Source organism: Cucurbita moschata, unplaced genomic scaffold (assembly GCF_002738365.1).
Source record: "Cucurbita moschata cultivar Rifu unplaced genomic scaffold, Cmos_1.0 Cmo_Scf00041, whole genome shotgun sequence".
In the NCBI taxonomy this organism is placed as follows: Eukaryota; Viridiplantae; Streptophyta; class Magnoliopsida; order Cucurbitales; family Cucurbitaceae; genus Cucurbita; species Cucurbita moschata.
The window spans coordinates 1,729,433-1,751,810 of record NW_019268557.1 but is presented as its reverse complement, the minus strand read 5'-3'; the positions used below and the strand labels follow the sequence as shown (position 1 = coordinate 1,751,810).

The following is a 22,378-nucleotide window of genomic DNA, read 5'->3' as shown; positions in this document are numbered from 1 at the left end:
CCCCCCGGACTCGTTCTTCACCCTTATGAGTAGTTGTAGATTTGTTGTTTGGTGTATTACCCTTATATGTGGGCTGCAGTTTCATATCCCGCCACTCCACTCCATCCCAAAAATTTAATGAAGAGATGAAACTGAGTAGAAAAAACATAAAGGCTTTTCTTGAATTTAAAAACCAGCATGATTTATGAACTCTGATTATTATTTTTGTGGATGCTTTTAGAATTCTATGGAGATTAGTACTTTTAGTTGCTTGAGTTTCTAACAGAGCAGAGTCAGCAAATATTTATCCTCATGGGATAACTTATTGAGCTGGGGAATAATAGAAATCTCTAACTCAAACGATGATGGCCTTTCTTTTAGATTCATGAGAATATGAAGCATAATAGAAAAGAATTTTAATGGAACTTCATATCTGAGAGTGAATAGTTATCAGATATTGTATGCTTTACCATGCGAACTACAAGTTAGGTGGAATAGATCTAATATTTACTGCTTTTCAGGAAAATAACGAAGGATATGGGTTATGAAACATAGTGATGAATTCCCCTTTTTTCAATTAAAGCATAACTAACTTATTGAAGTCTTGACGATCATGCTCAATGAATTTCTACATTTCGTACTTGGTCTATTAATGGTTCCGTCCATCTAAGTGTTGGTGAAAAAATCCCTCCCATGGCAGCTGGAGCTAAAATTGGGATTAGGTGGAACTTCGTACGAAGATTTCATCCGCAACGTGAATTTGCCTATGCAATTAAGGTATTTCATGAAATGCAACTTCTTTCTAAATGTGAATTCTGTAGCTAATTCAATGTTTGCTTCAATTTCCCTCTTTTTAAATCTCAATTTCAGTCAAGTGGATCCCATTGTGGCGTCATTTTCTGGTGGAGCTGTAGGTGTCATTTCGGCCTTGATGTTCGTTGAAGCTAGCAACGTTGGCAAACAAGAGAAAAAAAGGTGCAAATATTGTCATGGAACTGGTATGTATTCATTTTAAGCGATTCTATATTTATTAGTTTTGAACTTGTGGAATTGAATGTCACCATTCTCACACGTGAAGTGATAAAATCACAATCTCAATTTAATTTAAGATCTACATCCCCGATTTAAAAAACAAGTTTAATTTTCTAATTTTGAGAATTACGGTTATTTGGTTCCTAAACTTTGGTGTGTCTAATTGATACTCTCAATTTTGTATTTAATTGCTTCTTGAACTTAAAAAAATGTCTAGACTCCTAAAGTTTCTATTTTGTATCTCGAACCTATCAAAATTTGTTAAATTTTAGGAATCAAATGAAAGTTTAGGGATTATGAATTTCATATTTTGATAGTTTTTAAGCATCCCTTCATAATCATATGGACAGGCTACTTGGCCTGCGCCCGATGTTCATCGAGTGGTGTATGTGTAAGCGCTGACCCCATCTCACTGTCTGCATCCTCTTCAAGCCGCCCTCTACGGGTGCCCAAAACTCAAAGATGCCTCAATTGTTCCGGTGCAGGAAAGGTACAAAATTCTATATTCTTCATTAATTCAAGAGTCGTTGGACTTGGAATTACCATTATCTTGCATCATTGGTCTCTTACCCTGTCGTGTTTAGAAACAATTCTATTTTTGAATACCAACTTGTTTGGCAGGATAATTTTTTAAACTATTGTTATTGTCCTATGCCTTCTTTCATTTTTTTGTATTCAAATTTGATCATTTGTCATTTGTTTTAGTACAACTTGATATAAGTGTACTACATATTTAAATTATTGGCATGTTTTCTTGTAACCATTTGATATAAACTCGAGGCACTCCTTGTTTATACGTCGGCTTCATGGAATAATTTCTTTTGTGGGACACATCCGATGCAACAATTAGAACGATGGAAAGAATGTTTCATCTTAATTTACTTATAATATGAAACTAAGCCTTAGCATGATGTGGTTGAATTTGTTATATTTGCTGAGGACTTAGTATGATTGTTTAGGTAATGTGCCCAACATGTCTGTGTACTGGGATGTTGATGGCAAGTGAGCACGACCCAAGATTCGACCCATTCGACTAAGGCTAAACTTGTAAGTTTCTTTCATATCTATACTCTAACTAATTAATGAGTTTGAAAACTCTCCTATATTAAAAAGAAAATGATGAAGAATTGTTTATATGGTATTCTAATTATAAAATTCCAAATGTATTTTATCTTTCAATTATTTGCAAATCCATTACGTAATATAATCTTATTTGTTTTTTATTATTATTATCAAATACATAAAATATCACTTTATTTAAGAGTATTAGAATTTATTAAATCTTTGCAATAATTTCATAAAAATGCTCCACACGTTGAGCATATTAAATAGAAAAGGAAAAAAAAAATCTAAAGGGAATTGCTTCATTCATAATTATAAGAACTTAACTGTTTGGTATTTAATGTAATTATAACAATTTTGTTATCAATTTTCTAATCTTAAAATCTACACGAAATTTTAGAAATGTAGTTTAAAAAATGGTTATTTCCCTTTGAAATGAATTTTAAAATATATTATAAACAAAAACAAATTGATTGAGATTCAAGTTATGGTAATTGCATATCTAAGATATGTTATTCTATAAGTTCATATAAATAAATGTTTGCCTATTTCAAAAAAGAAATTAAAAAAATGTCACATGAGAATCTATATACATAGGGTATTATAATTTTATCAACTATTTGTAATTTTAAAAATAGAATTTTCTGCAAATATAATTTCAATAGTGAATTTAGAAGGGTAATAAAAAAAAATTAACTATAAAAACCAATATCTTAAGTCAATTATTTATTTTATAAAACGTCATTATTTAAACAAATTAACTACATGTAAATGTAAACTTAATTTATTCAGAATATGTAATTTCGAACCAAAGGTAATAATTTTTTTTGTTTTTTACAAAGTTCATCATTTATCTGTTTTTTTCTTTATTTTTTGGGAAATATTAAATTTGTCATTTCTTAAGTTAAAATGAAATTGCAAATAAATCTTTAAAAAAATCCAAATTTTCATTAAATTGTAGCATAAATTCAAATTCAAAGGAGACAGCTTTGAATGAATGGGTTTTTTATTATTATTATTATAATGGAAACAAAATTACAAAAGATTTCTTTGAAATTTGGAAACAAACATAAAACTCTCACAAAATTACACACTTTTTCATCCATTGATTTGATTCCTACTTGCTTCTTGGTTCATTGCACTTTGACTTTTTCTCCACACACAAAATTCCATAACCGGCAACCGGCAACCGGCAACCGGCAACCGGCATCCAGCACACCTCAATTTGTCTCACTCTATTTCTAAAAAATATTTGTATTATGAACTAATCCTCTAAATTGGGATGTGATTATGTCTATTGCTATTTAAATCTTAAAATACTTCAACTATGTTTCTATTTTACTCACTATTTATTTCATCAACTAAATACTGAATATCTATATTTACACACAAAAAATACAAATAATTTAATTTTCTTATTTCATAAAGTATTTTTTGAAAAACGATGTTTAGGTTTGTAAAATGCATAAATTTTGGTATTTTTTCAATTATTATTTTCAAAATAAAAATTATTTTCTTAAAATTAAAATATAAAATATCATTATCGTCACTTAAAAAAAAATATTTCTTCTCAAAGGTAAATTAAAAAAAAAAAAATTGAGACTTAGAATGGTGTGACAAATTACCTTAAAAAAATTCTGAATTATTATTCTATTTAAGTCGAAAAGTTATCTATAAATATTGCAATTTTTTTGGTAGAATAAAAGTATTTTTGTCCTATACAATTTTTTTTTTTTTAATACGATGAAAATGAAAGTTCTTAAAATATTAAGCATGGAGCTAAAAAAAGTGTTAGCGTCGCTGAAAAGTAATATAATCAGCCAAAAAATGGGAATAGAAAAATAATCCTTTCTTGTTCATTCCTTGTGATCTTTGCTTAGTAGCTAATGCCAGCTGCCATGAAAAACTATCTAAGAACTTTGACAAATTAATTACCAAAACACAACTGTCATTCATACATATTAATTACAACTACAACTACAATGACACTTTCATCGCAGAATTACGGCTCTGATTTTACAACTTCCCAAGAAAAATGGAACATCGAGAATCGAATTGGGCATGAATTTGAATTTTGAGATGAGGAGATTCACATTCTACACCCAATCGAACAGTAAAAATCGGCTGAATTCAATCGAATCGGATCCTCCTCGGTTTCTTTCCACAGAAATCGACGACGAATTTCACTACCGAACGGATCAAACGATACAAGCCCTAGCGAACGGATAAAACGATACAAACCCTAGCGAACGGATATTCCTCTGCATTTCGTCTGTTCTACAAAAACTCCTCAACAAGCTCGCCGAAATCGAATCTGCCATTGCAGCATTCGACCGCGCTCACAATTTCTTGAAAAGCAGAGACGCTACAAGGAACCATAAGCGCATTCCTCTGCTCGAATCCGAACTCTCTGTACGCTTTATCGAGCAGCATCCTGAATAGCGGATGCGACAAGAAGCTCGTCGGCACAACGAAGCGCTGCCGTTCATCGCCGACGTAAATCGCGAACGAGCCAGTCGGAGTCGACGAAGGCGACTGAGAATCGTGATCCTCCGGTGGTTCCAATTGATCTCTGAGCAAACATTCGTTGTACGATGCTTCACCCTCCGTCCCGACCCGAACCTTCACTTTCTTGGCGAGTTTCTTGAAGGAGACCATTTTCTTGCCTAGCATTCTTCCGATCTGCAGGAAAATGAGGAAAAATTGCAGAGGCGAGTAGGCTAGGGTTTTTGAAGATGAAGCTATGGATCCATGGACATGGAGAAATGGAGGGTGTGAACAAGGATTTTATACTAGAATGGAGCAGGCGGGTCGGGGAAGAAGGAGACGAATAAAAGGGATTTTAATTATTATAAAAATAAATAAATAAATAAATAATAAAAATAAAAGGAATTTTGACTTTGACGGTTACTCATCGAGTCTCAATTATTCAATCTCTATGCCTTTAAATTAAATTATGTTGGACGAAATAAGGTTTTTTAAGGTGAAATTACAAATTTAACCCCAAATTTATAAATTTTAAAATTAAATTATAAATGAAATATTAAATTATTTAGTATATGTTTTTTATTTTTTTAATTATTTATTTATTTAAATTGTGAGAATAAATACAAAAATTTAAGTAAGACATATTGACTTAATACGATTGAAAAATATATATCACATTAAAAAGTCAAAATTCTTGATTTTTCTCCATACAATAATTTACAATTTTCTCATTGCTTTTGTCTTTCCTAACTTATATATTTCCACATTTTAAAAAAATATATCGATATTGTACTACTAATTTGTTTTACGAACATTGTGTTCATTAATTTCTCCAAGTTATTCTCTCTATGCACGTTTTTTTACCAAACAAACACTAAATTCACGTACTTTAAAGAACCGACCACCGTCCTTAATTGTCTTGTTATATATTTTCAAAAATATATGTTAAGTGATCTACCAACTAATTTCGAGGGTCAATATTAGTCGACTTATAATTTAAATTCTCTTTTATATAAATTTAATTTCTTGGACTTTTGATGTATTTACAACTTGTAGATTGACAAAAAATTTAGTTAAACGTCGGTATTTCATTGAATTATGACGATTATACCCCTGACGTTGGAAGAATTATTTTGTTGGTATATAGTTTGATACCTTGGAATATTCTAGTAATAAGGGTATTGATGGAAAATGTGAAATTGAAAGGGTGGCAGCATAAAATATTGGACTTTATGCTCAACCACGCAGAAGAGAAAAAATTAGGAAGGTGTTTCAGTTTGAAATAATGGCAACCACTTATCATTTAAAACCCTTTTGCCTTTGACTTCCAAATTTTAATTACCAAAATGACCCTTTCACATTACCAAATTAATGACCCACTTTTTTTTTTTCAATTTTAAACTAAAATTTTATAGATTAAATACCATTTTTATTCATCTAATAATCCTAAAAATATTATTTAATTTTATATATTTACAAATAATTTCATTTTTAAAACTTATAATAAGTTGAAATTCTTTATCTAAAAGTCTTATATTTAAAACTTATACAGGTGAGAGTCATCATCCAATATCGGTGCATTTTTTAAAAGAAAAATAAAATTTAATAATAATAACATTTTATTATGATGAACGAGTACACATGAATAATCTAATTGCATATACAAATGAGAGTGATCCTACCTATTAGAGGATTTAAAAATTTGAAAATAAAATGATTTATAAAAAATTATAAATTAAAAATGGAAATAAAACAAATTCTAAAAAATTGAAAATAAAATAATTTGTCTTCAGAGAATCCAACCTACTGTTCCAGAATAATTTATGAAGCTGCGTTTTATAATTACCCTCCACATTAATTAATTAATTAATTAATTATTGGAAGTTACACAGGAAATACCATGTTTCTAGAGGGAAGCTAATGATTGTGGTCAGCATGAACGGTCACCTAATTAATTTTATTTATTTATTTATTTATTTGTAGAAATTATTATTATTATTATTATTATTTATATTAATACTTTTTTAGGGTGGGTTGGTGCAGGCATTCTTGTTTGAATGCACTCTGTGTAAAACTAAACGCTTGAAAGTAAAAAAAAAGAAGTTTCTTTTTATTTATTTTTAATTAAAAAGAAGTAAAAAAGTATATTTCTCTCACGTTTTTTTTTATCGTTTATTTATTTATTATTTTACTTTTTAGCATTTTGTTGACACGTTTTTTGTTTTTTATTTTATTTTATTTTTATTTTCACTGTGCTCGTTGAGGACTTTCCAAAATTACTATTTTTGTTTCTTGATTTTCATTTCATTTTTTTTTTCTAAATTTTTTTAAAAAAATTGTATAATTTTTTTAAAAAGTAAATAGATTTCAACATATTTTAAAAAGTGAATAGTAAAACAGAGAAATTCGTGAGTAAAATTATTTATAAGCTTATTTTTTAATTCAATAACAAACATTAAAATCTCGTGTTTTTAATTTTTTTTATAAATAAAAAAACAAGTTTTTAAATTCTTTTATTCATTTACTTTTAAAAGTTATCGATAACAAAATTTAAAAAATATATAAATACTACAAAATTAATAATAAAAAAAAAAAAGTAAAAGACCGTCACGCAGTCATAATAGGCCCAAATTTTAGAAGGCCCAAACGAAGTTTTCGGCCCAAATATGTCGACATCTGGTGAACAAAATCCCAAGGATTGCTGCGACCTTCTTCATCGTTAATTAGGGTTTTTTTTTTTTCCATCTCTCCGTGTTCTGTTCTGCAAAAACCTTTCCACGTCTCTTTCGTTCGCTCTACACCATGAGTAGGGCAGGCCAGCCTCCGGATCTCAAAAAGTAAGTGCATTTTAATTTTTATCTTGTTCATCGTAATTTCGGTTCGATTAGTTCAACTATTTTCATTTGGTTCTCACTTTCTACTTCTTCTTGTAGGTACATGGACAAGAAGCTCCAGAGTAAGTTCTGTTCCCCACGCGATTGTTTATCGTATTCGTTGTCGTATTTTTTTCTCTGGCTCAGTTTATTTCTGGAAAAGTTGGTCGAGAAATGGCATGTTTCTTTCTAGAAGTCCAGAGTCCGTCAATTCTGTTTGTTTTCTTGGAAGTTATGCCATTTGATTTGCGGTTTCGTTTGCTACTGATTAGTGTGTATTTTAGCGCGCACTGAAAAAAAAAAAAAACTGTCTGGTTGTAATGTATGGATCCATAAGTTGAGTCTACCCTGTCTAGGGTTTAGGGTTTAGTATCTACAAATTTTTTCGGAGACCAACGGAGGAAGGATTGTGAATTTAGAGCGTTTCATTATTTAGTACTTATGGTTATATTCTTTTTTTTTTTTTTTTTTGTTTTTTTAAGAGAGAAACATAAATTCTTGCTTAGTTAATTAATGGTCATCTGCTCTAGATTGAAGAAATCTTGCATGTCGAATGTATGTGTATACTGATTGATGTTGCTTCTGAATTACATTTTTGCAGTAAAACTCAATTCCAATCGGTTGGTAGTTGGAACTCTTCGTGGGTTTGACCAATTTATGAATCTAGTGGTTGACAACACCGTGGAAGTGAATGGCAACGAGAAAAATGATATTGGCATGGTGGTGCGTGACAGTTATTTTGTGCTCCAACCCTTTTATGTTTACTTGAATTGCTTAACACTTGTATTGTGCAAGAACTGATTGCCCTTTTTGGTTTCACTTTCAGGTTATCAGAGGCAATAGTGTGGTCACCGTTGAAGCACTTGAACCTGTAAACAGAATGCAATGATGGTGGATGTTGAAATTTAGTTCAATTCTTGCTGAATCTGTTTATAGATTGAGCGGGTAAATCCTTCGGAACTGTAGTATGTATAATTTTGTGATGTTATGGATTTTAGATGGAATTATTGTACCCCATTCTGGACACGCGGATTATAAGTTCAAACAATGGGATTTCTGTATTATTGTGGGAGAAATTCATTGCATTTTGTTAGATCTTCTCACAAAACCTTTCGTTCTTCTCTGCTTCAGCATCAATGTCCATGAACATTGCAATGAATGAATCCCTTATCAATTTAGATTCTGCAGATTGATCTTACTGTAAAGAATCCAAAATGAAATAGTGCCAGGATCGATCATTTGCCAGACAACTTTGCTTTTTGCGTGTCTCCTGCACTTCATTGTAAGGTTTTGTGAAATCTCATCTCGGTTGGAGAGTGGAGAGTGGAACGAAACAGTTCTTATAAGGATGTGGATATCTCTTCCTAGCGATGCGTTTTAAAATCGTGTGGCTGACGGTAATATGTAATGGGTAAAAATAAACAATATCTATTAGCGATGTGCGTAAAGTATTACATGAAGGTATAAAGTCTGAGAAGTCAAAATTGATTCCAATTGGTTAGTGATGGATTTGGCTATAAAGTCTGAGAAGTCAAATTCCAATTGGTTAGTGATGGATTTGGCTTTAAGTTTATGATTCACAATGTAATGGTTTGTTAAAAAAAATGGTTTGTTCAAAATCAGTTTTGCATGCGTATTCTTTAAGTGATTGTGAACGTGAAAAAAAATGATCTTCACCATTTGAGCTTGAATAAAATTTCCGGAAGCAAATAAGTCCATGATTTTACCAATAATCCTTACAAGAACAGCTCCCATTTCTAAAATGATGGAAGCGAGTAGCGTCTCGAACAGTTAGTTGACGATGAACAATTTTGCTAACAATCTTGAAAAACAAGTGACAATCTTCACATATCCTAAGGTTTTTTATGATCACAACTTCAGTCCCAGCCGTGGTATTCAGAAGTCCAAAGGCGACAGCCAATTTTTCACTATGAACTCCAGCAGCCCCAGCAAACAAATCTTTGTTGCTTTCTTCTCTATCAGCTCTTTTAGCCTCTCCAAATTCATGCACCAACGCTAACTCCTCCAACAGTCTATATATCTCTTCAGCCTGGGGATGGCTTCTATCCCCAACTACAAATGGATGAACTCTGCCCTTCAATTCAACATAGCTACACCCAGGATCCTTCTTCAGCTTCCTCTCCTTCATCATAATCCGGATCCTCAAAACCCCTTTCGAGTTCTTGGTATCATTATAAATGTTTGATAATAACACATAGTATCCTATGTTTGCAGGTTCAAGCTCGACCACACGTTCAAAAGCCAACTCTGCTAACTTGACATTCTGGTGGATCTTACAAGCACCCAGAAGAGCTCCCCAGACGGCACCATCAGGCTCTATTGCCATGGATTCAATGAGATTCCGAGCTTCATTTAGCCGCCCTGCTCGCCCCAGAAGATCCACCATGCACGAATAATGCTCTGGACCTGGTTCCAATTGATAGTTTCTTCCCATCATCTTGAAATATTCCATGCCCTGAGATGTCAGCCCTGCATGGCTACAGGCAGACAAGACACTCACAAACGCAGTTCCATCAGGTACAATGCCACTCCTTATCATGTCTTCGAATAGCTGCACTGCAATTTCTCCATGTCCATGCATTCCATACCCACCTATAATTGCTGTCCATGAAACTAATGTTCTTTCGGGCATTTCATCGAACAATGCTTGTGCCTTGGTTAAATTTCCACACCTTGCGTACATATTGATCAAAGCATTATTTAGAAACTGATTATTGGTAAATCCACTTGCTTGGATCTTAAGCTCTACCTCACGGCCAACACTCTGAGCCCCAAGGTTGGCGCAAGATGATAAAACCCCAACAAGAGTGAAGGGATCCGGGTGAATCCCATGTAACTCCATGTTATGATAGAGCTCCAAAACATTAGCTGCCAGCCCATTTTGTGCGTACCCAGAAACCATAGCGTTCCAAGAAATCAAACCCTTCTCAGGCATTTCATCAAACAGGTTCTGTGCATGATTAACCGAGCCACATTTCATGTACATAGTAATGAAACAGTTAACAACGGAGACATCTGAATCCAATCCATATTTCAATGTTGAGCAATGCAGAGACAATCCAAGCTCCAAATTAATCGGAGATACACACACTGGGATCAAACCCAGCAATGTAACTGAATTAACTGGGACACCCTCTTCATTCATTTGGCGAAACAAAAGAACCGCGTCAGAACTTTTAGAATTCGAAACATAGCCGGAAATCAAAGCATTGTAGCAAACGGTAAGCTTTCTGGACTGGGACTTTTCATCAAACACTTTACGGGCATTTCCGAGTAATGAACCCCTGCAGTACATAGAAATCAAACCAGTTTGCACAAAAGGTTCAGATTCACACCCAACTTTGATAATTTGACCATGAAATTGGCCGCCGAGTATGGGGAGCGAGAGTGCCGCGCAGGATTTGAGGGCAAACGGGAAAGTGAAGGCATTGGGGTGATCGCCATGGCGAAGCATTTGGGTATAGAGACTTAGAGCTTGAAGGAATTGGCATCGTTTTGCTAATTCTCTGAGCTGAGTGTTCCATGGCGTTGAGAGAGCGGTCATAGATTTTGATTTGCGATTTCAGTTTTCCTTCCTCATTTGTCCGGGAGTTCAATACGGGAAGTTTAAATAAAGAGCGTCGATTCTGCCACGTCGTCAAAATGGACGGTTAATATGTAAGCTGAAGAGGATAAGCGAAAAATCGGATATAATATCTGAGTGGATAAAAGATACCGAGACTTTGCAGAGAAAGGGGAGCTAAGAGAAAGGGGAGCTGAGAGAAAATCGTCGGATTTGGCAATGGAGGCATTGCAAATTTCGATTGTTTCTTCTCGTCATTTGGCTTCGAATTCTCAGTCTCCTTGTGCAAGTAGAAGCTTGTGCCATGGTTCAAACTGTGGGAGAAAATCCTCGAGTATTTCATCTTCTTGGCTTGGTTCGAGTAATTTGAAGTCGCTCTCGTCGAGGAATTTGTTCGCTGTAAGACACTGATTGAGTTATTTCTTGCATATTTACGTTGATTTCCGTTTGTTGCCTGGAAGTTATGGCGATTTTGAGGATGAAATTTGTATATGGCGATGTTGTCAACTGTTTTAAAAGGAGCGCTTAAACTTTGCGACTCCATGCGGTTAGAAATATTAATCTGGAAATGTAGATAAAGCGAAATAGTGAATATTTCAAGGTCTAGATTGCTTTGTAAACTTCTTCCTATCAATGGAGCTCTGTTTTCTGTTAAATGATGTTACATTATATTAATACTTTCTTAGGTTCAGGGAGTTTGTCAAGTTTCCTTAGGTTTGGTTTTGATCTTTTCCACAGAGGGAGATTTGGGGTTGGCTTCATGCCAAGACTGCTAACACTAGGAGAGATATGCGTGGGGTTGTACGGGCTGAAATGTTTGGCCAGTTGACAGGTGGTCTGGAGGCTGCTTGGAACAAGCTCAAAGGAGAAGGTCTGTATATCTTTAGTCCTTTCAATGGGTTTCCGTATATTAAAGTTTCTTTATATGTATATATATATATAGCTACCCTGTACTTTGATGATATATGGAATACTTCAGTAATAGTTGATAAAAGAATACAATCAAGAAATAGATGTTGAAGACTTACTAAATACGTCAGATGGCAATGGAATTACCTGCAGTGTTCTCGTACTGGAAGTACCTGAGCTTGTAAATGATACCTTACTTATGAGTCCTTTCACCACTGATGGGATCGGGGTGCAGTGGAGTGGGGTGGGAAGGAGAATTTTTCCTTCTAATGTGAAACCTACTATACATCTTGTTAGTTTGTTTAACGAAGAAAAATGGACTTAAGATAGGGATTCAGCCAAATGATATATACGTGCACACAAACACATTTTTTATTTTTAGGCTACATTAAACAAGATCTAATTCAGAGGAACTAATTTATTCAGCTGTTAATTTTTTTTCCCGTTAAATGTAATCTGATAACAGCTGATACTTAGACAATTCATTTGGTTGATGGAATATTATCTTCCTCTAGAGGTTTTGTCAAAGGAAAATATTGTGGAGCCAATGCGAGATATTAGGAGAGCTCTTCTGGAGGCTGATGTAAGTAAATGCTATATAGTTTGAATATAAGTGCTTAGATATAAAATAAGGGTTTTTGGGTCATGCTTGGTTAATGTAGGTAAGCCTTCCTGTTGTACGAAGGTTTGTGCAAGCTGTCAGTGACCAAGCTGTTGGTGTTGGAGTGATTCGAGGAGTGAAACCTGATCAACAATTGGTTAAGGTATATAAGTCACCGTGAGTTTTACCTTTGTAATCTCGCATTATCCTCCTGCTACAATGTACATGTGGACTTGGTTATTTTTCAGAAATTAGCTGTCCCTTCAAGTTGTACTTGTACAACTTGTATTAGTAGGTCTCCTGTCGTATGCGAATGCTATCAAATGAAAACCATGTTCTATTTTCTTTATATGTTGCTTTTGTCCTGGATTTGATGATGTCTCCTTGGGAGAAGCAAGTGCCGAAATCGAAACTATTATAGATTGGAAGCATTTTTCGCATTTGTATCCTAGGGTATCTTGGTCTATATTAGTTCAAGGTCAGAGATCATCTATGGTAGTTTACATTAGTATGCGTATCAAGAAAAAGTTGACAACATTATCATAAATTTTCAACTATTGGTGGTTAACTTAAGCGTAGAAGTTACATTGCTGGTGCGTATAATTCTTATTGAGCATGGTTTTATATTTTTTTTATGTAACATTTTTATTGCTTGTAGGTGAATCCTTGGTTACATTTGAGATTCTGGAAAGTTGAAAATTTTTTTTCAGTTTATTAATGTAATTTAATTGCCTAATATTCAGCTCTTATCTCTTATAGATTGTACATGATGAGCTTGTGAAATTGATGGGTGGAGAAGTCTCTGAACTTGTTTTTTCAAAGTCTGGCCCTACTGTCATACTGTTGGCTGGTCTACAAGGAGTTGGAAAGACAACCGTTTGTGCAAAATTGGCCAATTATCTTAAGAAACAGGTGAGTTTATATGTTTTCGTCGTCCTTTGTGTGTGTATTATGCTGGTTACTCTCTGTTTTTCCTTCTGTCATCTTTTTTAATCGAAGTCTTTTTTTAACTTTTTTTTAACGATGTTGACCACAGGGGAAAAGTTGCATGCTGGTGGCTGGAGATGTGTATAGACCTGCTGCTATTGACCAGTTAGTTATCTTGGGAGAACAGGTATGAAATTTCATTCTCATCATTATCATTCGCTTATTGACTACCGAGTAGTAAACCATTGTGTTATTTTTATACGATATGACTAATGAGGCTGACCACAGGTAGCGAAGAAAGATATTTAGTTAATTTGTTTTAGACCTTATTAGGTTGACACTCAGCAGGAATATGAATACATGACATGTCTGCACATAGAATAAAATGTAAAGGTTTCTAGTGAAGATAGTGAGAACTTAAATGATCTTATCCGAATTATAATAGTGAATTTTAGATTGGATCAACAAACAGTGTACGGAGTATTTAACATAAGAAGAGGGACGGCATGTTCCCTGATTGTTCTTGTTGATATTTATCCTTTAACATTTGGCGTTAAGGTGATAACTTGTTCAGAAATTTTGTTCAGAGTTGTAGTTTAAATTCAGGAGTTAAGAATTGTTAGTTAGATGATTTGCTATGAGTGTCAATCTACTTGATCGTTTCCTAAAGCATGCTACTAATACTTCCGGAAAAATGTTCAGTTATAGAATATAGTGAAGTAAAATGGGCTTTAAAGTTTAGCTCAAAAGGGAAATTGGAGATGATTTGAATACTTGAATCAGATTGTGAATGGTGCCTAGAATTGGAGCTTGTTCTATATGTCTCATTTAGTTGTTTTTATTTTGAGCATATTTGGCTGGATGATCATAGTTGGAATTAAGCAGGATGATGGTTCTTGTCACTCAAAATTAATTTGTAAATAAATTATTTAAATGGATCGTGATGTACATACCTAATTAATAGTTATGAACTTATCTAGATAGAAATATTAGTAATTATTTTAACCTCGCTTTCTCATATGAATTACAGGTGGGGGTGCCTGTTTATACAGCAGGCACTGAGGTTAAGCCTTCAGACATTGCAAAACAAGGTCTACAAGAGGCTCGAAAAAATAAAGTAGATGTAGTAATCGTGGATACTGCAGGAAGGCTTCAGGTTCTCATTATTTTTCGTGCAAAGAATACGTGGATGGTCCATAATAATATAGTACTCATTGAAGACAGTCTACCAATCATTTATTATAAAAATTCTATTCATTTAAAAATTGAACAGATAGACAAGGCCATGATGGATGAATTAAAAGAAGTGAAACGAGCAATCAATCCAACTGAAGTGCTCCTTGTTGTGGATGCCATGACTGGTCAAGAAGCTGCAGGTACTTCATTCAGCAACCTTGGAAGACCACAAGTATTAAAACCGTTTTTCTAATGAACTGAGGACAATTGAGCCTATTGCCATCTAATATTGTTTTGCAGCCTTGGTCACAACATTCAATATAGAGATAGGGATCACAGGTGCTATTCTGACAAAGCTAGATGGAGATTCAAGAGGTGGAGCAGCTTTAAGTGTCAAAGAGGTATGTCCATTTCACTAAACTAATGTACATTCACTTGTTCAAGAATTAATTTACTGGAATATTTTTTCTTTTAGCTCGGTTCTTGTTACGTACTCCGTTTTCAGTATCCTCAAATTCACAGTAGCACTGGATAAACTTAGCAATATATTCTGTTTGTCAATTAATCTTTTTTACAGGTATCAGGAAAGCCAATCAAGCTTGTTGGCCGTGGAGAACGTATGGAGGACCTTGAACCATTTTATCCCGACCGTATGGCAGGAAGAATCTTAGGAATGGGAGATGTACTCTCTTTCGTGGAGAAGGCACAAGAAGTGGTAGGTTGTAATTAATTTTGTTTCACTTTCGGAGAAGTCTATAGTTTTTAACTCAAATTGTGTATATAGATGCGCCAGGAGGATGCAGAAGATCTGCAAAAGAAGATAATGAGTGCAAAATTTGACTTCAATGATTTTCTGAAGCAAACTCGTGCAGTTGCTCGAATGGGATCCATGACTCGTGTCCTTGGAATGATCCCTGGTATGGGAAAGGTGGGAATGCAAGCGTTCTGAACTTCTACATCATAGTTTCTTTGTACCACTAATAAGATACACATCTATTAGGTGCTTATGTTTCAATTTACTAATAATTCAATTTGTATCACCGTACTGTTTCCATGTTTCGGGGCATACAATTTCATGGATTTGTCTGCTTTACCAATACTCTGGTTATTTCACATAGGTCACTCCAGCCCAGATTCGAGAAGCAGAAAAAAGTTTGAAAATAATGGAATCAATGATTGAAGCAATGACTCCTGGTATTTTCTCCTCTCCTGCTGCTTTCTTCCATGAGTTAGGATTTCATGATAAATCATGGATCACATGCATTTTAAGCATCTGTTTGCATCTTTATTATTAGAAGGTGTGGATTAGTCTAGATCTGGTTTGATAATCATTTAATTTTTGAAAATTAAGATTATAAACACTACTTTCGTCTGTTAGTTTCTTTATTTTGTCGGCTACTTTTTTAGAGTGTTCTAAAAAATCGAGCCAAATTTTGAAACTAAAAAAATAGTTTTTGTTTTTATCATTTGGCTAAGAATTAAAATGTTTAGTTATGAAGGATGGAAACCATGGTTAAGAAGTTGTAAGAAAGCCAGCACAATTCTCAAAAATCAAATGGTTATGGTTATCTAGGACCTTAATTGATTGGATTAGGTTTTTGCTAGATGAAAAGTTTTCCTCAATTATTCTGATCAAATATTGTTCCTTCTGCTTTATTGATCTCTACTCACTGAACCTTTTCTATCTGACAATTTTTCACTTGTTTAATGACAGAGGAAAGGGAGAAGCCAGAATTGTTGGCAGAATCACCTGCAAGGAGGAAAAGAATTGCTCAAGATTCGGGGAAAACAGAGCAGCAGGTATGTTAAGTTCTTTTTCTAATGCAATCTTTTTTTTATCATCTTCACATGAGAACTCCCCCTCCGCCACCACCTCACATAATGTGGGAATCCACTGACAAAGACAATTTTTATAAAACACTAGGTGAGCCAGCTTGTGGCTCAACTCTTCCAAATGCGTGTTCGTATGAAGAATTTGATGGGTGTGATGGAAGGTGGATCCATTCCAGCATTGAACAATCTTGAAGAAGCTCTTAAAGCCGAACAAAAGGTTCCCTGTTTTTCCTACCCTTCTATTCTTGATATATTTTGGTTAGAGCTTGAAAAAAACATGAACATCTGTTAATCTATTATTCAGTCCTTGTTTGGATATGTGATGATATTTGGTTGTGTTTTCATCAGGCCCCTCCGGGTACTGCACGAAGGAAGCGAAGATCCGAATCAATGAAGCAACTTTTAAACTCAGGAACAAGGCCAAGTCCTCGTGGTTTTGGGAGTGGAAACTAAGCAAATTCTTATCAAGAGATGCATAACAAAAACAGGTTAATGCTTCTTTGCTCGGATGTCTTTATTTACCATCGCATTAGGTATTCAAATTTTCTTGTTCTGTAATTTTACTACAGACAATGTTCCTGCGCTAGGCAATAAAAATCTTTTTTTCTTGCTTGTATAATATTATAAGTTTGTTAGTTTAGACTTTAGGATTTGGGCTATCAAATTAATCACAGAAACCAACGTATTTGGAAAGCTTTTCACTCCAGAAATACTCTCTTAAGAAGCTGTCAGGTTAAGAAGTCAAGACATTAGAATGTAATGACCAAAAACTTGATTTGATGCCCCCCTTTGACCCTTATTTTGTTTAGAAAGAGAACTAGAAAGTCAATCATGAAGGACAAGTTTATATCATCCAAAATTGTGGTTGGAACATTGAAAAGCTGTTGTTTGCAAGAGCCGGAAGGTAACTAGTGCATAACAACGAACATCTGTGGATTCAAATCAATGTATCATAGCAAGAGGCTACTTAGCCCCCAAGTGGAAGCCTTGTTGGTTAGTGTTCGGAATTTTTGAACACTCCTAGGTTCTAAGTTTGAGCTTTAGGTGCTTGAGCTAAGGGGAACTATTTCCCATGAACCCTAAAAACCTTAAACCCATAACTAGAAAATCCTTCCCTCACCTTCAAGAAGTCTCCTAAATGATTAATTCTTTCTCATACAATCATCTAAAAATCCCATACAAATTCATTTAGAAATGGAGAGGAATTAGGAATTTTTCTCAAAACTTTTGTTCCTCTAAATTTTCACGAATTCATTAAGTATATCATGTAAGCTTATTGTCAATAAATTTTAACGTTTTTACGTTACAACTTTTTAGATCTATGCAATCCGGAGAGCTAAGTTATGATTTAATTTTCCATAGATGATTTGGGGGGGGGGGGGGGTTTGTGGAAACAACATGGTCTAAAATTTGAACCAGAGTGTATGTTGCTTGCATTATGATTCAAAGCAATGGAACTACTAAGGATCTCTTCCTTTTCAAGTATCAAACACTCCATAATTCAAAGTCATTCCGACATAAAAATATCTGTATCCTTCTGGCATCAAAAAAAACAAAATTCTTTGCCAGATGTTTACCACTTCCATTATGACATTGGATTGTCGTTGTTTATACTCTTTGACCAACTTATTCATATTAATGGTTCTTCCCAAGTTCTCTCCTTTGTTAACTTCTATATCTACGACCAGTTACGACCTCTTGAATATAGTCAAAGTCTATATTGATTAGATGAGGAGAAGATTATAGGTATGTAAATGAGAACAACCATCTCTATTAGTATACGGTATTTTCGATGAAACCAAACGAAAAGTCGGAAAAACTTTTACTCAAAGTGGATAATATCATACCATTGTAATGATAGGACGATTGATGGCCTTAACAACCATATTTTAGATTTAAACTTTTAATTTCTCATTTCCATTTTGATGTGATCATATCATTTTCTTCAATGACGTACTTATTAGATAGACATGAGGTTTCATCTCAAGAGCAATTGTCAATGAGGAGTAACCCGTTTCTCCATGCTTTCGACGTGAGATCCAACATGAGTTGATATCTCTTTAGGTTTACCATTCTTGGGTCGGATCCTTCTTGGACCGAATGCCTATTTAGGTTTCATGGACTCTGATATCATATTAGATAAACATTAGATTCTTGGGTCGGATCCTTCTTGGACCGAATGCCTGTTTAAGTTTTATGGACTTTGATATCATATTAGATAAACATTGGATTCTTGGGTCGGATCCTTCTTAGACCGAATGCCTATTTAGGTTTCATGGACTCTGATATCATATTAGATAAACATTGGATTCCATTTCTCTCTAAACTAAACGGATAACAATTAACATTACATTGTTGGAATCAAAACTCAATTTTCAAAGCCAACCGATGATGCCAGGAAGGCAAGTATTGACCGTGTTCAAAGAGCAGTTAAAAAGAAGGAAAAACCAAACAGTAAGGTAAATTAGTCAAACATTCCCACTGACTTTTCCATGAATTCAGGCTGTCATTTCTTCAATAGGTAACTGCAACTGCCAGAAAAGTCTTTTCTTTCTTTTTGGGTTCTTTTCACATTTAGCCATTGAAAAGTCCTCAAGCCAAGCTTAAATTTTATTTTATTTTGTTTATGTATTAACAGTACTCTAATAGAATTGTTTGCTTGAATCACGTGTAAATCTAAGAAGATTATCCGATGTTTGAAATAGATTCGTAAATTTTAATCTTTTTTATATTAAGAGTTCAGTGGCTTATCAGATACAAAATAAAAAAAAATATTAACTTTAAACGGCTTATTAGAGACTTTATAAAGTTTATTTTACCATTTTTTAAACTACAAACAAACAAAATAGTTAGTAAAATAATAAATCAAATTGAACATAAATCTGCAATTTAAAATAAAATACTTCAGAAAGTTCATAATTTAGAAGGAAAATCTATAAATTTATAATTCTAAGTAATTTTTTTAATTTTATAATTGAGACATTGGGGGCATTCTTTGACGCAGCCCACTGCATGGAACAGTTAAGTGGACCATTAAAAACTATAATTTCTAGTTCTTCGGGGAATAAAATAATTTAATACTATTTTTACATTAAAATTCTCAGGAGTTTTTATTTTATTTTTTATAAATATTTTTAATAATAAATAAAGTCAGTATCAGTACATAAGTTTCTCTCTATTTTTTCCTTCTTTGTTGTCTTTAGTCTTTTTTTTTTTTCTATTTCTTTTTTCTTATTTTCTTGGCTTATTATCTTAGGTTAAAATAAGTTGATAGAACCCTTTTTTTTTTACGTCTCCATGTCCCTCCTATGTGGCGGCATGGAACACACCTCCGCCCAATCAGGAAATCAAACCCAACCTCCTCCTTCTCCATTGATGTGAGCTCTTGGAGAAGATCAACTTGTTATCTCTAGAGTAACTTTTATTCGTTGAGTGACAATCCTTTTACTCGGCAATATTGAATGAATTGACTTTTAAATATATATAGATATATATATATTTTAAATCTTGGATTCTAATTATTTATTTTTCTTTTTGTATTCTCACTTATTTCTACATCAAGGAAACGAACTTTTATGAAAGAAATTAATTGTTCACGTGCTTCATTTTCACGTGAAATTGTTAACATTGCATGAATAATAAATCTTGCCCTATTCCTATAGTTTGTATGCTTAAATTAAGCTAAATTACTTTAAGATAACAATATTTACCTAAAAGTTATGTCGTGACAATTTTTCGAAGTCTCTTTATCATGAAAGAACTAAAAAGTTCAATCCATTATTGCAATTTCTTACGCTCTTGTATACTAAGACTTCGATGTCTTTTTCCTTCTTTCAAAATTATCTGTTTTTTTTTTATTTTTTTATTTTTTTATATTTAAGGATGTTTTATATGAAAAAAAAAAATCTCATATAAAAGAATTGCACTCTACCATAAAATTAAAAAAAAAACATTAAAAATAAGTGGGCCCAACGGAAGGAAACGGTAGGTTTGAATCTACCCAATTAAATATTTTTTGGAAAATAATTATGTTGAACAGAAAAAAATTATGTTGTAGTATAATTATAAGGTCTAATCAATTTTTAATAACACGAAAAATATGGCTATATAATTAAAATAAAACATTTAAATTAAAAAAAGGCTTTTCTGCACCTAATTGGCGCACGGAGAACACCGAAGAAGACAGAGAAAAGGATCTCCATACTTATTATTCATTCAATTCAAGAATTCTTCTCTTTTGCATCTCTCGATTTTCTCTGTTGATTTCGATTTCTTGTACGATGCCGCAGGGCGATTTACAGGCCTTCCTCACCGGCGGTGTTGCTGATGAACGGAAAGCAGAGCGGATGCCATTGGAGGAGGAGCCGGATCGGCCAGAAGTTCCTCCTGACTTCCCACCGGAATCTTTCTGGCTCTCCAAGGATGCGGAGTTCGACTGGTTCGATCGAAATGCCTTCTTGGAGCGGAAAGAATCCACTAAGGCCAGTTCTAATTCCACGAATTTGAATCCTAATTTACATACGCAATCTAATTCCAATTCGCAGCGATTTTCGTTGAATTTGAAGTCGAAGGCCTCGATTATTGGATTGCCGAAGCCTCAGAACACTACCTATGTCGATGCGAAGAATCGACGTAATTGCAAGTCCGGAAACATACGGTTGTTTCCGAAACGATCAGGATCCGGTGGAAAATCGGTTTCGTCGATGATCGAGCCTTCTTCTCCCAAGGTATCGTGTATGGGGAGAGTGAGATCGAAGAAGGACCGAAATCGGCAGAAGACTAATAATCACCATCACTCATCAGAAGCAGAAATAGCAACAAACGCAAAGGAGAAGAAACCAGTCGAGAAACAGAGGAAAGGATTCTTCGCGAGTTTCCGCGCTGTTTTCCGGAACGGTAGAAGAAGGCAACCAGTCATCGAGCCGACTGCATCTTCCCTCGCTAACTCGCCTCCCGAACAGGACATCAGAGCACCTCCTTCCGCCACTAATCATCCGCCGCGCGACGAAACCGAACCGCCGTCCTTGGGCGGTTTGGAGCGATTCACATCGAGTAGAAGATCCAGTTTGTGGAGCGTAAGCGAGGGCGGTAAAGACGTGGAGTAGGTGTAGAGCATTGACTCTTCCGCCATGCGAGGGATCATCGCGTAGTTAGTGCACGCCATCGGGGCCCACCGGAAGATTTTAGATGTTTGCTCCGTAGGACCGAATCCGATCGAATTTGTCGTCGGATGAACAATATTTCTACTCCATTGTGATCTGAAAGGTAAAACGTCGATCTCATACTCATAGTCCTCCTTTTCATTATTAATTTGGTTACACTTGAAACCTTTTTGTTTGAATTAGACGACGAAGATTAGTAGATAAGAGTTTCTTGAACGAGTTAGTTCATGTGAAGCCTTTTAATATATATATATATATCCACTTGAGTTTGAAAAAAATTATAATATTTGCTTATTAAAACGGAAGTTTTATCATAAATAAATTTATTAATTTAGTGGAAAATTAGTTGAACAATAAAATTAAATATTAATGGGACACAATCATATTGTGTGATGTATAGAGAATTGCTTGAAATGTATTAAATTATGGGAGCCAATGAGAGCAATCTTTCTAAGAAAGCACATAATTGAAATTAAATATATATAAAATTAATAATTTAAGAATTAAACTCAGACAACTTTTAATTTCTATATTTTTGGTAATAAAATTAATATAATTTTGAGCAAATAAGAAATTTAGGTCAAACTAAATATAACTCAACTAATTAAAGTCATGTATTTGAATGCTTGTTCTAAAAAAATGTCTTCGTGGAATGGGTCCCATTTTTTAATTTCAATTTTCATCTCCACAAAATTTTCTAATTATTTTTATTTCAACTCAAAGTACAATATATATATTCATTTCATATATTTTT

The 22,378-nt window shown here is 33.9% G+C and overlaps 6 protein-coding genes across 7 annotated transcripts in view; 4 read left to right on the top strand and 2 right to left on the bottom strand.

The window, feature by feature from the left end:
- Nucleotides 1-2,234, top strand: part of LOC111433302 (protein ORANGE-LIKE, chloroplastic-like) — a 4,857-nt gene extending 2,623 nt beyond the window's left edge. Inside the window, exons 5-9 of one of the 2 annotated variants that reach the window (XM_023070312.1) lie at nucleotides 680-756; nucleotides 850-977; nucleotides 1,362-1,501; nucleotides 1,971-2,084; nucleotides 2,155-2,234. In XM_023070312.1, coding sequence (XP_022926080.1) covers nucleotides 680-756; nucleotides 850-977; nucleotides 1,362-1,501; nucleotides 1,971-2,048 — 423 coding nt within the window. In that variant the 3' untranslated portion in view covers nucleotides 2,049-2,084; nucleotides 2,155-2,234. Of the gene's footprint in view, nucleotides 1-679; nucleotides 757-849; nucleotides 978-1,361; nucleotides 1,502-1,970; nucleotides 2,129-2,154 lie in introns of those variants that run through there. The other variant, XM_023070311.1, reaches the window with a different exon arrangement.
- A 1,713-nt stretch (nucleotides 2,235-3,947) lies between these two features.
- Nucleotides 3,948-4,854, bottom strand: LOC111433233 (auxin-induced protein 15A). The gene has a single exon (XM_023070211.1). It carries the CDS (start codon nucleotides 4,744-4,746, stop codon nucleotides 4,351-4,353), a length of 396 nt encoding a protein of 131 aa, XP_022925979.1. The 5' UTR covers nucleotides 4,747-4,854; the 3' UTR covers nucleotides 3,948-4,350.
- Nucleotides 4,855-7,247: 2,393 nt separating this feature from the next.
- LOC111432957 (probable small nuclear ribonucleoprotein G) lies at nucleotides 7,248-8,532 on the top strand. The gene is made up of 4 exons (XM_023069782.1): nucleotides 7,248-7,397; nucleotides 7,494-7,516; nucleotides 8,035-8,156; nucleotides 8,260-8,532. Exons 1-4 carry the CDS (start codon nucleotides 7,363-7,365, stop codon nucleotides 8,320-8,322), a joined length of 243 nt encoding a protein of 80 aa, XP_022925550.1. The 5' UTR covers nucleotides 7,248-7,362; the 3' UTR covers nucleotides 8,323-8,532.
- Nucleotides 8,533-9,138: 606 nt separating this feature from the next.
- Nucleotides 9,139-11,083, bottom strand: LOC111433216 (putative pentatricopeptide repeat-containing protein At3g11460, mitochondrial). Its single transcript, XM_023070186.1, has one exon. It carries the CDS (start codon nucleotides 10,996-10,998, stop codon nucleotides 9,157-9,159), a length of 1,842 nt encoding a protein of 613 aa, XP_022925954.1. The 5' UTR covers nucleotides 10,999-11,083; the 3' UTR covers nucleotides 9,139-9,156.
- Nucleotides 11,084-11,163: 80 nt separating this feature from the next.
- LOC111433217 (signal recognition particle 54 kDa protein, chloroplastic) lies at nucleotides 11,164-17,081 on the top strand. Its single transcript, XM_023070187.1, has 15 exons — nucleotides 11,164-11,415; nucleotides 11,755-11,887; nucleotides 12,441-12,508; nucleotides 12,588-12,689; nucleotides 13,286-13,438; nucleotides 13,563-13,640; nucleotides 14,484-14,609; nucleotides 14,727-14,829; nucleotides 14,930-15,030; nucleotides 15,207-15,344; nucleotides 15,414-15,557; nucleotides 15,748-15,823; nucleotides 16,344-16,429; nucleotides 16,554-16,679; nucleotides 16,811-17,081. Exons 1-15 carry the CDS (start codon nucleotides 11,236-11,238, stop codon nucleotides 16,913-16,915), a joined length of 1,719 nt encoding a protein of 572 aa, XP_022925955.1. The 5' UTR covers nucleotides 11,164-11,235; the 3' UTR covers nucleotides 16,916-17,081.
- Nucleotides 17,082-19,739: 2,658 nt separating this feature from the next.
- Nucleotides 19,740-21,843, top strand: LOC111432965. The gene is made up of 2 exons (XM_023069797.1): nucleotides 19,740-19,839; nucleotides 20,752-21,843. Exons 1-2 carry the CDS (start codon nucleotides 19,771-19,773, stop codon nucleotides 21,565-21,567), a joined length of 885 nt encoding a protein of 294 aa, XP_022925565.1. The 5' UTR covers nucleotides 19,740-19,770; the 3' UTR covers nucleotides 21,568-21,843.
- The last annotated feature ends 535 nt before the right edge of the window (nucleotides 21,844-22,378 follow it).